The sequence below is a fragment of the Schistocerca cancellata genome, chromosome 3 (genome assembly GCF_023864275.1).
Source record: "Schistocerca cancellata isolate TAMUIC-IGC-003103 chromosome 3, iqSchCanc2.1, whole genome shotgun sequence".
Classification (NCBI taxonomy): Eukaryota; Metazoa; Arthropoda; class Insecta; order Orthoptera; family Acrididae; genus Schistocerca; species Schistocerca cancellata.
In genome coordinates, this window is record NC_064628.1 from 681,751,509 (window position 1) to 681,768,335 (window position 16,827).

Sequence of the window (16,827 nt, forward strand, 5' to 3'; positions counted from 1 at the left end):
ACACAGGAAAAGCGCAACCTGTGAAATACGGGACGGTCAGTTTTGACAGTGGTGCCGCATAAAAGTAGCAGTAACGAGTCATTTTCGTGTAACACCGATTGTTACAGCGTAAAGTCAAGGTCCGGCACGCCATTCGGGAGAGGGCTGTGAGAAGAGGTCAGCCAATCACTCGCTGACCGACACGTCTCCAGGACGACGACGAGACAGTAGTGTCATCTACACGAAGAGGACTGGCCGCGGCCCAGTCGAACAGCAGCCTCAAGACTAGCGACTTGCAACGAAGCGTCAAAGTTTATTACTTCGCTTGAACCCTCTTTGTATCAGACTTTGGGATTGTTATACTGAAGAAACTTGATTATTTTACATATCGCCCTCTGCCTGCAAAACATCTGTGTAGTATTCAAAGTTAATTATTGCAATTTACTTTATTGTAATAAAACTCATAAATACGATTTGCTTAAATGTTGTCTAGCGATCCGAGAAAGCAGGTTTCCTTGACACCCCATATTCATCAACTATGTGATCAAAAGTATCCGGACACCTAGCTGAAGATGACTTACAAGTTCGTAGCGTCCTCCATCGGTAATGCTGGAATTCAGTATGGTGTTGGCCCACTCTTAGCCCTGATGACAGCTTCCACTCTCGCAAGCACACGTTCAGTCAGGTGCTGGAAAGTTTCTTGAGGAATGGTAGGCCATTCTTCACGAAGTGCTGCACTGAGGAGAGGTATCGATGTCGGTCGGTGAGGCCTGGCACGAAGTCGGCGTTCCAAAACATCCCAAAGGTGTTCTATAGGATTCAGGGCAGGACTCCGTGCAGGCCAATCCATTACAGGGATGTTATTGCCGTGTAACCACTCCGCCACAGGCCGTGCATTATGAACAGATGCTCGATCGTGTTGAAAGATGCAATCGTCATCCCCGAATTGCTCTACAAACAGTGGGAATCAAGAAGGTGCTTAAAGCATCAAAGTAAGCCTATGCTGTGATAGTGCCACGCAGAACAACAAGGGGTGCAAGCCCCCTCAATGAAAAAACACGACCACACAATAATACCACCGCCTCCGAATTTTACCGCTGGCACTACACACGCTGGCAGATGACGTTCACCGGGCATTCGCCATATCCACACCCTGCCATCGGATCGCCACATTGTGTACCGTGATTCGTCACGCCACACAACGTTTTTCCACTGTTCAATCGTCCAGTGTTTACGCTCCTTGCACCAAGCGAGGCATCGTTTGGCAATTACCGGCGTGATGTGTGGCTTATGAGCAGCCGCTCGACCATGAAATCCAAGTTTTCTCACCTCCCGCCTAACTGTCATAGTACTTGCAGTGGATCCTGATGCCTATTACACATTACGAGCCTCTTCAACTGTCGGCAGTGTTTGTTAGTCTACAGACGAGGTCGGCCTGTACGCTTTTGTGCTGTACGTGCCCACTTCACTATCACATCGAAAACAGTGGACCTAGGGATATTCAGGAGTGTGGAAATCTCGCGAACAGACGTATGACCCAAGTGACGCCCAATCACCTGAACTTTCGAAGTCCGTGAGTTCCGTGGAGCTCCCCATTCTGCTCTCTCACGATGTCTAATGACTACAAAGGTCGCCGATATGGAGTACCTGGCCGTAGGTGGCAGCACAATGCACCTAATATGAAAAACGTATGTTTTGGGGGGTGTCCGGATACTTTTGATCACCTAGTGTAACACCAATAATGTACTCACATTTCAAACGATCTAGGGTGTAACCAAACAAACTATAGATTTTCCCGCTTTTTCCCCAAGTACTAAACGGACCCAAAGATTAAGACTTGCAGGATTTGTCCAGCATACCATTTGGTCCATCACACTGACTGACGGACATGGGAAGAGTTACACCATGAACACACTGAGAGAACTTTACCAAGTAGATACTCCAGTATTATTGACATACATTGTCAGTACTGACTCTCAAATCGTTTTAATACTCTTTGCCGTATTAAAATTGTTAGTTCTTAGATAACGACGATATAAAAAATGGTACTTTATGCGTGAAACCCTGGTCCAATATAAGAGAAGGTCTGATGACACTAATCAGATCATGTTCGATAGACAAATAAATAAATGATCCCTTGATGTCTCAGAAATTGTCCCGCCAACCGACCCCTTCTAGTCAGGCTGTGCCACAAATTTATTTTCTCCCTAATTCTATTCTCCTCATTAGTTACGTCATCTATCCACGTAATATTCAGCACTCTTCTGTAGCACCACATTTTAAAAGCTTCTATTCTCTTCTTGTCTAAATTGTTTATCGTCCATGTTTCACTTATGCAAGGCTACACCCCAGACAAATACCTTCATTAAAGACCCCCTAACACTAAAATCTATATTCTATGTCAGCAAATTTCTCTTGTTCAGAAACGCTTTTCTTGTCATTGCCAGTCTGCATTTGATATCCTCTCTGCTTCGTGCTCGTGCATCTTATCGCAGTCTTTCAGGCTTTGAGAAAGGGCGAATCACTGGCATGAGAAACATGGGACATCATATCATGTATCGCACAGACGATTGACCTTAGTGCAATTACTGCAGAACGAGTGATGACGAGGTGGTCTCAAGACAGCAGTGGGGCAAGAAGAGCAGGTGTGGGTCCCTCCAGAAGGACTGTACCATGCTCGACGAGAAGATCGTAGGATTGTTTGACTGGCTATGACGAATACACGAATGACAACAGCTGAAATCCGGGCAGAGGTTAGAGGCACACTGCCACCACGAGCCGTCGTGGACAGACTACTGGAAGCTGGGTTGAGACCTCGAGTTGCCATGCGTCGTGTGCCGCTGAAGCGACGCCATAGACAACAGGGACTTGATTGGTGCAGAGCCAGAGCCGACTAGGGCACTGAGTGGCATTCTGAAGGTGTTCAGTGATGGATCTCGCTCCTGTCTACGGCGGTTAGATCGCCGCCAGTGTGTCGATAGACAACCTCCTGAAAGGTCGCAGGGGGCAGCGATACTCAGAGCACTCCAACTCCAGGAGCCTTGGGCGTGGGGAGCTATTGGATATGGCAACAGTACTGATTTGATAATTGTGGCACGTAAGTAAATAACGGGTCAAGCGACAAAAAAGGACAATTTGAATTATCGGTGAAAATCCGCTGTAAATTCCGAGGCCAATAACATGCAGGGTGGTCAATCTGAAGTTTCGGATGAGATTATCTCGAAAACTATACACCGGTTAAAAACAGTGGGTAAGACAATTTCGTAAGCTCAAAGGGGGACATCAAATGATAGTTACACGTGACCCCCAGCCCCCGCCCCCTTGGGTGGGGCGGGGAGCAACTTGTACAGCTTAAATGGAAACACCCATTTTTTTATTGCAGATTCGGATTCTCCATAAAAAAGTAATCAAGTTTTGTCTGAAACATTTTTTAAACCATTGACAGATGGCACTGAAATCGAGAAAAATTAAAATTCTGATAGGTAGCTAATAACAGCCACAAGATGTTAGTTGAAGTTCTTTATTGCATTACGCGTTTCGAGCGTATCCCATTATCATATGATCAAAGATACAAAGTTGATGAAAAATATTTGACGAAAACAATTTGACACACAAAAATCCACACTGATAAGATAGCAATGCCAAGTCATCAACATCAATACACAAGTGGAATAATGTACGGATTTTTGACTGCCGTGCCTCGGACAGCCTGGTACCGTGATTTGTCAACCTTGGAGCATCTCTGGGATATACATTCATATAACCCTCCATGAAATGATACAATTTCTGTTACAGTTATGGGAAGAAAAAAAAGATGATTATTCGTGTCCGTGGGGGTCACATCTCACATTGAAGTTGATATTGGAGATGTGATGAAAGTTTATTCATTATATGGTGCTAAACATTCCACAAAGTCTGAGAAATATCCGAGTGGTACATCATGGTGTAGCACTTTCTATTTCTGTCGTTGTATGCTACTTCATGGTGGCGTACGTTTCCTGGATTTCTCAAGGTAGAAAAAATAAATGGCTATGCAAATTATTCGTATTCCACGAGGTACCTAGCTAACGATTATCGTAAGTATATAAGTCACTCGACAGTCCACCCAAACTCCGGTGCTGTCATGAGAGCATGGCTATCACATTTTCAGGTATCAAAGAAACCGAATTTCGCCATTTAAAATTCTTCGATAATAAGCATGTTCCCAAATTATTTTGTTGTGTAATTCCTATGGTTTCTCTGTAATACTGTTTAGCCGAAAACAGCCGCTAAATCATTGACTTACTAGACAGACGTGATAAGGATGTCTACTTACCGAATTTTGCTTTGATTTATATCTCGTTTCCAGAGTGCCAGCTTCCCCTCAGTTAGTTGCTGCAACGAAAAGAAAATGCGACACAATTAATACACGGAAAAGCCTAAAATTTCTGCTCCAAGTGCCTAAATTTAAATGAAATTTAGCAAAAAATTAAATGCTAGCTGAAACCAAAAGATACAGGATACCATTTAGCAATTTGTAGCACCCTTGTTGTTACTTGTGTCTGATTAACAATAATCATTGTATAATTTGGTGATAGTCAACAACAATACATAATATCTTCTCCTTTTATCGCAAAGACTGATTTTTATGTAATTCAATTAATTTCAGTTATTATATTTTTATTATGTTTATTATGCTACTTCTCCTCAAGCTATACAAAGATATTGGTGAGATAACACAATGGTTAAACCAGGAGACTCGCATTTGGGATGATTGGTGCTTAAGTCCCCATCAGGCAATCCAGATTTAGGTCTTCCATGATTCGTCTTCGAGAAGGACACGGCCAATTTCTTTCCCCATCCCGAACGTATCCGAGCTTGTGCTCCGTTACTACCTACAACTTGCAACTCATGACTTGGTTATCAGCTGTTTCAAGTGAGGCTAGAACTACGTAAACACTTTTAAAAAATGGAATAATTTAGTTCTCAAAATTCCAGATAACATTTTACACGCAAACACTACACCTCTCCTGAATTGAAATCGTATTACACGTAAATAACTTAAAAAATCGATGTTAGAAAAATTTGGTACTTGTTCAGTTATATTATACAGCTGCCCTACATCTACAACTACTAGTTTAGTATTTATATTGACTCACTGATCGTTGCAAAGAACGACAGAGGCCTATTTACACTTTTTTTCCCCATGAAGACTCTTTCATCCTTGAGTCCAGACAGACAAATGATTTGTGAGAGGAATACCGGTAGCTAATAAGGTTTTTTTCTGTAATATGTGGCGTTTTCGGATTTATTATTTTATGATTGTTGGGAACTTGTTGAAATTTTTTCCTGTCAGAATAAATAATTCCAATCTGATCTGTAAACAAGACAGTATATTCTGATTGTGGAAGCTGATATTTATACACCGACAAATGCCATTGTGGAGGAAATATACTGGAAAGCTGGCGTAAGCGATCTTTGATACATGGTGAGACCTACATAAGGTGAGTAGTTACCTACTTGTGAGATGCTGAATAGGTATTTTATTCACTTTAATTATATTGGCCCAGAAATCAATTTCATCCGATAGCAGAAAGGGAACATATGAAAAGTAGTCAACACGTTGCTCTTCGAATCAACACAATGAGTCATATCGTTAAGTGCTTGTCGTGACGAACAGAGCTCTTGACCAGCTTGTTAGTGGGCTATAGTCACATCTTGTCTGTTATCTGACTGGGTACTAAAGTATCTGAAACATAATGTTTGGCCGGCAGTTGTGACCGAGTGGTTCTAGGTGCTTCAGTCTGGAACCGCGTGACCGCCACGGTCGCAGGTTCGAATCCTGCCTCGGGCATGGATGTTTGTGATGTCCTTAGGTTAGTTAGGTTTAAGTAGTTCTAAGTTCTAGGGGACTGGTGGCCTCAGATGTTAAGTCCCATAGTGCTCAGAGCCATTTTGAACCACAATGTTTGTTTTAGTGATGAGCGTTAGTGTCTACTTCTGGTAGAGGAACTTCTGTATTCCTTTAAATTGTTTGTATGGGAGTTCATGAAATGAAGTTGCAGACCTGTTCGGCTGTCACCTGACATGTATTATCTATGGTCACGCTTGGATTCTCGATTAAATTACTTGTATCACCAGCCATCATTACATGTGTTGAACAGTTTGTTAATGAATTTGAATGATTATTTATGTAGACTAAAATCAGGAATGTTCCCATTAGGAAGTCTCGATGTACACTATATTTCAAGTGCCGCCATTAAAAGGTTACTTTTATGCCTTTAATCCAGTGTATGGCAATCCACATTTTTATGAGGGAAAAGTACCCACATACACAATAAAAAGCCTATAATATAAAACTTTAATTTCTCAAGTAAATTTTCATTACAACAAACAAAGGCTTCAACAAGATTTTTTTTCCTTATTTCTCCCTTCAAAAAGCACCAAGTGGAAGGGTTAGGTGAAAGAATCTTTACGACACCACGTACAATGTGTCACTCGTCCTCTCTCGACATAAAATAATACGGACAAGTTTGAAACGTAGCCCACGACATGGCACATAATTTGGTAACTAAAAGCTGTAGAATGACATTTCTCACAAGAAACGTCGTTGTTAGCAATGAAACATGAGTAATGACATGAACATTCTTTTAAAAGAACGTCATATTGAACTTTGACTCGGTACCCCACATGCATTTAGTACAGAAAGTATCATCGTTTGGGGTAGCAAGTGAAATTTGTCATTAATTTGAGGTTTTTTTCGTATGGAGGACGTAGCATGTTATCTTGAAAGTCACCGACAAATGTAGAAGTTACTTCGGGTGAGAGCCAGGGAAATGTGCTGTGACTCCTGCTGTTCATGTTGTGTATTAATGACTCTTGAGGCAATATTGATACCAAACTCAGATTCACTGCGGATGATGCAGTTGTTAACAATGAATTGTTGTACAAAAAAAATATTCAATCAGATCTTGATAAGACAAAGTGGTGCAAAGACTGGCAACTTGCTTTAAATGTCCATAAATGTAGAGTTTTGACATCACAAAAAGAGAAAACACAGTGTCCTATGACTACAACATCAATGAACCAGCTGGAATCGGTCAACTCATACAATACCTGGAAGTAAGTATTTGTATGGATATAAAATAGAATTATCACACAGGCTCAGTCGTAGGTAAAGCAGGTGGCAAACTTCAGTTCATTGACAAAATATTGGGGAAATGAAATCAGTCACTGCTTGCAACACACTCCTGCGACCCATTGGAGTACACTGCTTAAGTGTATGGGCTCCATACCATATACGACTAACGGAAGATATTTAACATATAGAAATGTAGCCAGCGTGAATGGTCACAGGTTTGCTTGAGCCATGGGAGAGTGACACGGAGATGCTCAAAGAGCTGGACCGGCAAAAGCTTGAAGATAGATGCAAACTGTCCCGTGAAAGCCTATACTGTGGTGACAAAAGTCATGGGATACCTCCTAATATGAGGTGCATTCAAGTTCTAAGGCCTCCGATTTTTTTTTCTCCGGACTGGAAAGAGATAGAAACAAGCGCATTGTTTTAAAATGAGGCCGCGTTCATTGTCTATACGTCCCAGAGATGGCAGCACCGTACGGCAGATGGAATTTTACCGCCAGCGGCGAGAATGAGAACTGTTTTAAATACTTAAAATGGCGACGTTTTCCTTACTTGAACAGCGTGCAATCATTCGTTTTCTGAATTTGCGTGGTGTGAAACCAATTGAAATTCATCGACAGTTGAAGGAGACATGTGGTGATGGAGTTATGGATGTGTCAAAAGTGCGTTCGTGGGTGCGACAGTTTAATGAAGGCAGAACATCATCTGACAACAAACCGAAACAACCTCGGGCTCGCACAAGCCGGTCTGACGACATGAACGAGAAAGTGGAGAGAATTGTTTTGGGGGATTGCCGAATGACTGTTGAACAGATCCCTCCAGAGTTGGCATTTCTGTAGGTTCTGTGCACACAATCCTGCATGACCTGAAAATGCGAAAAGTGTCATCCAGGTGGGTGCCACGAATGCTGACGGACAACCACACGGCTGCCTGTGAGGCATGTTGCCAAGCAATGTTGACGCGCAACGACAGCATGAGTGGGACTTTCTTTTTGTCGCTTGTGACAATGGATGAGATGTGGATGCCATTTTTCAATCCAGAAACAAAGCGCCAGTCAGCTCAATGGAAGCACACAGATTCACCGCCACCAAAAAAATTTCGGGTAACCGCCAGTGCTGAAAAAATGATGGTGTCCATGTTCTGGGACAGCGAGGGCGTAATCCTTACCCATTGCGTTCCAAAGGGCACTACGGTAACAGGTGCATCCTATGAAAATGTTTTGAAGAACAAATTCCTTCCTGCACTGCAACAAAAACGTCCGGGAAGGGCTGCACGTGTGCTGTTTCACCAAGACAACGCACCCGCACATCGAGCTAACGTTACGCAACAGTTTCTTCGTGATAACAACTTTGAAGTGATTCCTCATGCTCCCTACTCACCTGACCTGGCTCCTAGTGACTTTTGGCTTTTTCCAACAATGAAAGACACTCTCTGTGGCCGCACATTCACCAGCCGTGCTGCTATTGCCTCAGCGATTTTCCAGTGGTAAAAACAGCCTCCTAAAGAAGCCTTCCCCGCTGCCATGGAATCATGGCGTCAGCGTTGTGAAAAATGTGTACGTCTGCAGGGCGATTACGTCGAGAAGCAACGCCAGTTTCATCGATTTTGGGTGAGTAGTTAATTAGAAAAAAGATCGGAGGCCTTAGAACTTGAATGCACCTCATATCATGTCGGACCTGCTTTTTCCCGGAGTAGTGCAGCAACTCGACGCGGCATGGACTCAACAAGTCGTTGGATGTCTTCTGTACAAATATTGAGCCACGCTGCCTCTATAGCTATCCATAAGTGCGGAAATTTTGCCGGTGCAGGATTTTGTGCATGAACTGACCTCTCGATTATGTCCTATAAACGTTAGACGGGAATCATCGGACGATCTGAGTGACCACATCATTCGCTCGATCTGTCCAGAATATTCTTCAAACCAATCATGAACAACTGTGGCCCAGTGACGTGGTGCATTGTCATCCATACAAATTCTATAGCTGCTTGGTCTCCAGGTAGCCGAACATAACCATTTCCAGTCAATGATCGGTTCAGTTGGACCAGAGGACCCTGTCCATTCCCTGTAAACACAGCCACAATATCATGGAGTCACCACCAGTTTTCACAGTCCCTTGTTGACAACTTGGGCCCAGGGCTTCGTGGGCTCTGCGCCACACTCGTACGCTACAAATCTGCTCTTACCGACTGAAATCAGGACTCACCCGACGTTGCAACGGTTTTCCAGTAGTTTAGGCTCCAACCGGTATGGTCATGAGGACAGCAGAGGTGCTGCAGGCGATGTCGTGCGGGTAGCAAAGGCACTCGCGTTGGTCCCCTGCTGCCATATATTATTAACATCAGATTTCGCCGCACTGTCCTAAGCAACATGTTCGTCGTACGTCCCACATTGACTTCTGTGGCTATTTCACGCAGCGTTGCTTGTCTGTTAGCACTGACAACTCTACGCAAACGGCGCTGCTCTCGCCCGTTAAGTGAAAGCCTTCGGCCGCTGCGTTGTCCGTAGTGAGAGACAGTGACTCAGATTTGGTATTCGCGGCAGTCTCTTGACACTGTGGATCTCGGAATACTGAATTCCCTAACGATTTCCGAAATGTAATCTGCAATGCGTCTAGCTCTAACTACCATTCCGCGTTCTGAGTCTGTTAATTCCGTCGTACGGCCATAATCACGTCGGAAACCGTTTCTCATGAATCATCAGAGTACAAATAACAGTTCTGGAAATACACGGCCGTTTTACATCTTGTGTACGCGATACTACCGCCATCTGTATATCTCCATATCGTCACCCCGGTGTATTTAGTAAGTTTCTGGAAGCAACTGTAAGTGATGAATCAAGGAATATACTATACGACCTCCTACGTATCGCCCACGTAGGCATCTCGAACTTAAGAATATACGAATTACAGAGTTCGCAGAGGCGTTTAGCTGTCATTTTTCCCACATACGTGAATGTTCGGGAGGAAGCCATTATGGTGCAATGGAAAGTACCCTTTGCCATGCACTTCACAGTCGCTTGCAGAGCATGGGTGTGGACGTTGAAACAGATATTTCAAATTCTCTTAGAGAAAACAAAGGCAGCTTTAGCTAGTGATATACTGCCAACTATGTGAGAACAAGCACGCCGAGAATATTATCGAAAACGGTGTTAACACAAAATGAAAACATGTGATTTCTTGAATGATATTTTCACTCTGCAGCGGAGTCTGCGCTCATATGAAACTTCCTGGCAGATTAAAACTGTGTGCCGGATCGAAACTCGAACTCGGGACCTTTGCCTTTCGCGTGCAAGGGCTCTACCAGCTGAGCTACCCAAGCACGACTCACGACGCGTCCTCACAGCTTCAGTTCTGCCAGTACCTCGTCTTCTACCTTCCAGTCTTCACAGAAGCTCTTCTGCGAACCAGTAGATCTAACAGTCATGGAAGAAAGGATATAGTGGAGACATGGCTTAGCCACAGCCTGGGGAATGTTTCCAGAATGAGATTTTCACTCTGCACCGGAGTGTGCGCTGATATGAAATCTCCTGGCAGATTAAAACTGTGTGCCGGACCGAGACTCGAACTCGGGACCTTTGCCTTTCGCGGGCAAGTGCTCTACCAAGTGCTTGGTTCGCAGAAGAGCTTCTGTGAAGTTTGGAAGGTAGGAGACGATGTACTGGCAGAACTGAAGATGATAGAAGGTTGTATACATGGAAGAACCCTGGAGATACTAAAAGGTATCACATAGATTATATAATGGTAAGACAGAGATTTAGGAACCAGGTTTTAAATTGTAAGACATATCCAGGGGCAGATGTGGACTCTGACCACAATCTATTGGTTATGACCTGTAGATTAAAACTGAAGAAACTGCAAAAAGGTGGGAATTTAAGGATAAACTGACTAAACTGACTAAACCAGAGGTTGTACAGAGTTTCAGGGAGAGCATAAGGGAACAATTGTCTGGAATGGGGGAAAGAAATACAGTAGAAGAAGAATGGGTAGCTTTGAGGGATGAAGTAGTGAAGGCAGCAGAGGATCAAGTAGGTAAAAAGACGAGGGCTAGTAGAAATCCTTGGGTAACAGAAGAAATATTGAATTTAATTGATGAAAGGAGAAAATATAAAAATGCAGTAAATGAAGCAGGCAAGAAGGAATACAAACGTCTCAAAAATGAAATCGACAGGAAGTGCAAAATGGCTAAGCAGGGGAGGACAAGGAGGAGGAGGGAGGAGATTAGTGTTTAACGTCCCGTCGACAACGAGGTCATTAGAGACGGAGCGCAAGCTCGGGTGAGGGAAGGATGGGGAAGGAAATTGGCCGTGCCCTTTCAAAGGAACCATCCCGGCATTTGCCTGAAGCGATTTAGGGAAATCACGGAAAACCTAAATCAGGATGGCCGGAGACGGGATTGAACCGTCGTCCTCCCGAATGCGAGTCCAGTGTGCTAAGGCTAGAGGACAAATGTAAGGATGTAGAGGCTTATCTCACAAGGGGTAAGATAGATACTGCCTACAGGAAAATTAAAGAGACCTTTGGAGATAAGAGAAACACTTGTAGAACATCAAGAGCTCAGATGGAAACCCAGTTCTAAGCAAAGAAGAGAAAGCAGAAAGGTGGAAGGAGTATATAGAGGGTCTATACAAGGGCGATGTACTTGAGGACAATATTATGGAAATGGAAGAGGATGTAGATGAAGATGAAATGGGAGATGCGATACTGCGTGAAGAGTTTGACAGAGCACTGAAAGACCTGAGCCGAAACAAGGCCCCCGGAGTAGACAACATTCCATTGGAACTACTGACGGCTTTGGGAGAGCCAGTCCAGACAAAACTCTACCATCTGGTGAGCAAGATGTATGAAACAGGCGAAATACCTTCAGACTCCAAGAAGAATATAATAATTCCAATCCCAAAGAAAGCAGGTGTTGACAGATGTGAAAATTACCGAACAATCAGTTTAATAAGCCACAGCTGCAAAATACTAACACGAATTCTTTACAGACGAATGGAAAAACTAGTAGAAGCCGACCTCGGGGAAGATCAGTTTGGATTCCGTAGAAATACTGGAACACGTGAGGCAATACTGACCTTACGACTTATCTTAGAAGAAAGATTAAGGAAAGGCAAACCTACGTTTCTAGCATTTGTAGACTTACAGAAAGCTTTTGACAATGTTGACTGGAATACTCTCTTTCAAATTCTAAAGGTGGCAGGGGTAAAATACAGGGAGCGAAAGGCTATTTACAATTTGTACAGAAACCAGATGGCAGTTATAAGAGTCGAGGGACATGAAAGGGAAGCAGGGGTTGGGAAGGGAGTGAGACAGGGTTGTAGCCTCTCCCCGATGTTATTCAATCTGTATATTGAGCAAGCAGTAAAGGAAACAAAAGAAAAATTCGGAGTAGGTATTAAAATCCATGGAGAAGAAATAAAAACTTTGAGGTTCGCCGATGACATTGTAATTCTGTCAGAGACACCAAAGAACTTGGAAGAGCAGTTGAACGGAATGGATGGTGTCTTGAAGGGAGGATATAAGATGAACATCAACAAAAGCAAAACGAGGATAATGGAATGTAGTCGAATTAAGTCGGGTGATGTTGAGGGTATTAGATTAGGAAATGAGACACTTAAAGTAGTAAAGGAGTTTTGCTATTTGGGGAGCAAAATAACTGATGATGGTCGAAGTAGAGAGGATATAAAATGTAGACTGGCAATGGCAAGGAAAGCGTTTTTGAAGAAGAGAAATTTGTTAACATCGAGTATAGATTTAAGTGTCTGGAAGTCATTTCTGAAAGTATTTGTATGGAGTGTAGCCATGTATGGAAGTGAAACATGGACGGTAAATAGTTTGGACAAGAAGAGAATAGAAGCTTTCGAAATGTGGTGCTACAGAAGAATGCTGAAGATTAGGTGGGTAGATCACATAACTAATGAGGAAGTATTGAATAGGATTGGGGAGAAGAGACGTTTGTGGCACAACTTGACCAGAAGAAGGGATCGGTTGGTAGGACATGTTCTGAGGCATCAAGGGATCACCAATTTAGTATTGGAGGGCAGCGTGGAGGGTAAAAATCGTAGGGGGAGACCAAGAGATGAATACACTAAGCAGATTCAGCAGGATGTAGGTTGCAGTAGGTACTGGGAGATGAAGAAGCTTGCACAGGATAGAGTAGCATGGAGAGCTGCATCAAACCAGTCTCGGGACTTGTAATAAACCTTTTGCATTTCCTTTATGTTTTCGTCTTCTTTAAAGGCAAAGAGAGAAGATGAAGCGGTAGCCCATCATAGAGCCTATGCCTACCGTCATGTATTTTTTTACTTTCAGTTGTTAAAAACAGAGGATTTTTTCTGGTACCAGGAGGAGGAAGGAAGGATTGGTGCTCAGCTAGTGAACGAGTGAGAAGCACGCCATTTTTAGCGAGTAATTGTAGACCGCCATTTTGGGGTCGCTATGAATAAGTGAGGAGTATGTATTTCATATGTGCACCGTTTAGTAAAATACAGTATTGTTTTATTAACAGAAAGGTCGTGTGAGTTGTTATTTCAAATAGTACAATAATTACAAGAACTGAAGCCCACCTGTGTACTTTGGAAAATTACGAAGATCCGATAAGCTTAATGGGAACACGGTCAACACTTCAAAGGTGAACACGGCGACCAAACGTAGCATTATAAAGAATGGTAAGCACAAATCTACAGCGGAGAAAGAAACTACTTCGCCCTGCAAAATAATATGAACTAATACGAACTTATTTCCAGGCATAGCTCAGCTTATTGTGCTTGTCATTCATGCCGAAAAATTAATCTCATTAATTCAATACATTTTAAAAAGCCACGCATTTTATTATCATCTATTCCATTATTTTATTATATTATAGACTGAAGACCACAACAACAAGCTACTTCATCTTATTTACTTTAACAAAGTTGCTTCACCCTATATTCCCTGCCACCTTTGAAAAATGATCACTGAAGATGTTTGCTATCTGTAAATTATGAGCCATGATTGCTAACGTTGCTTTTACGCTACTGGAGGTAAGTAAGCCTCTGTCATCGACTATGTTTGTCGTAGGCACCATGCGACATTTGGCCAACTGCCTCACAATCAGCAGCTGGTTTAATTAACAGAACTCGCCGTCCTACTGTAGCGCCGACGCACGTGTTAGCAGTTTATTCTCGCCTGCGTAAGACTGAAAGAAAACAGGCCTCGCTAAACGAAATCCGGACGAGGATCCGAGAATACCTGTGGCGAAACCAAAAATATCCATTTTATGCTATTCTATTTATATCACGAACCATTCTGTACACAAACTTCGCTGCCCTTGGAGCTGTAGCTGCGCCTGTTCAGAAATAACTGCTCCTTCATCTAGGTCAAATAAAATTCTTTTTCTGATATATGTTATTACATATCCTTTTCTTCCTTTGCGCTTTGCAGCTCCATTTCAGCAACTGCCCCTTATTTGCCTCTACTCACCTTGGAACTGGCAGTTGTAGCTGTGGCCACGTGCGCTTTATAGCGTGACAATGAAGTATAATGATTAAACTAAAACACCGCTGGGTGTCTGATCACCCAATCTTGATCTCCAGACTTTCCGTCGATGTCCTGAATTAAACCAGAATCCTCTCCACTGTCTCTTCTGGAGTTTGGGCTCGTGATACTGCTCATGCCGATCTACACGCCAGATGAGAATGTTAAACTCGTCGGTTCCAGTCGTGCTATTCGAAAGCAGTAGGCTATGTTTCTATGATCTCCCCTTACTCTCTCGTCGTCATCAACAACGTCATCATCTCACTAAACTCCGTTAACAAAGAAAATAACAACACGGTGTCGAGTAGAGACTCCTGAGGAAAGCTAGCCTACGTGTTGTGATAAGAAGGTCTCCATAATAAATTCCCCAAGGAAACTTAATACTCTTTAGGCAGTGGTGGGGCATGAGGATGGCAGTAATGTGCCGCCGAAACTAGTCGTGTGAGGCAACGAAGACATTCTCAAGTTAGAGCTGTGTTGGTACTTATTCTCATATATCATCAGCTGAAGTCCCTCGTCCATTCAATAGGATGAACATCCATAAAAAATAAATTTCCTGTATGTGTCCGTACTCATAGTGAATATCTGATGTTCAAAATGGTTCTGAGCACTATGGACTAAACATCTGTGGTCATCAGTCCCCTAGAACTTAGAACTACTTAAACCTAACTAACCTAAGGACAGCACACACATCCATGCCCGAGGCAGGATTCCAACCTGCGACCGTAGCAATATCTGATGTATAAAACCGTCTAGATGCTTATTAATTTTTTTTTTTTTTGCTTCTGCCATCATCAGAAATCAAAGAGCTCAAAATCTGCGTAACATGTTTCAATGTCATAGGAGACTGACACTGAAGCTTGTTTTGCAAGTTCTGAGTCTTTGTTATCTGTTGGTGGCAGTAGCCGAAATAAATAATTTATCAAAATAGCTAGACAGTTTTATTTGCAAAACGAAACTCCACAAACATTCACCACATGTCCACACTGACCTAGCACACTTAACAACTCTCACAAATAGCGAAGGAAAGGAGCCACTGCACACAGGGAAGAAAGCCTTTCCAATTGGGTGGCTGAATAATCCCTCTGAGATCTTCCAGCGGACACTACCAACCAACGTAATTTGTTCAAGATTTTCGATATGCAGCACAGCTGACAAAAGGTGGCATTGAACAGCAGGAACCAGGAAACTCAGCCGGGGCTAGCGTCAACCGCAATGGGCAAATCTGCATTGATGACAGGCGTCGCAGACCGCTATGGCGGATTGTAATGACGTGTAGACGAGCCATGGTACAGCAAACCACTCGTCGGTTCATTGTTGAACAAGAAAACCAAATGAGCAGCGATGACAACCCGGGCCACTTCTTCACTAAAGGGCACAGAAACCACACGCGGTCGACTGCTCGCTGCGAGTTACTGGCTATTGTGATCAGCAGAAGCTCCCGAACACTGTCAATGAATATTCTAAGCACGAGCAAAAAAGTCGCCTCAATTGAAGAGATCCAGTACATAGCAAACGACTGTGGACAGTATGGTCTGAATCCATTCAAACCCACATATGTAAGAACTAATGAATTCTAATTAGGAGTAAATTATCACGTTGGCGTAGAGGAATGAAAGGATGGTGTATGACAGATCCCTTCAAGTGACGGAATTTAATAAAAATGATACGCAATTCGATTTCCAAATTTCAATCGGATCAGCCAATTAAACGTGATTATTGTAACATACGAGGCGTGTTTTTTTAAGCAAGTACCGTTTCGAAATTAAAAAAAAAGAGATGCTAAGATCTCAATAATCCTATTTTTACATGAAAGCTTGTACCTTAATCTACGTTTCTACATAATTTCCGTCAATATTGAAGCACTTGTCATAACGTTGTACCAGTTTTTGAATACTCTCCTCATAGAAGTCTGCCGCCTGACTTGTTAACCACTGCATCACCACTGTTGTGACTTCGTCATCGTCTTGAAGACGCTGACCGCCCAGGTGTTTCTTCAGGTGCAGGAACAGATGGTAGTCACTGGGCGCAAGATCGGGGCTGTTCTGAGGATGATCTAGAGTTTCCCATCGAAAAGATGTGATGAGAGCTTTGGTCTGATTCGCCACATGCGGACGGTCATTGTCTTGCAGCAAAACGATCCCCTTGCTCAACTTCCATGTACTGTTGCTTTGCTTCTGGTGCGATGTAGGCCACCCATGTTTCATGGCCCGTAAC

General features: G+C 43.1%; 1 protein-coding gene across 1 annotated transcript in view; it reads right to left on the reverse strand.

Annotated features, from left to right (window-relative positions):
• LOC126176507 (uncharacterized) overlaps positions 1–16,827 on the reverse strand; it is a 403,754-nt gene that overhangs the window by 190,445 nt on the left and 196,482 nt on the right. Inside the window, exon 3 of the mRNA XM_049923663.1 lies at positions 4,295–4,353. Within this exon, the coding sequence (XP_049779620.1) occupies positions 4,295–4,353 (59 nt within the window). The remainder of the gene's footprint in view (positions 1–4,294; positions 4,354–16,827) is intronic.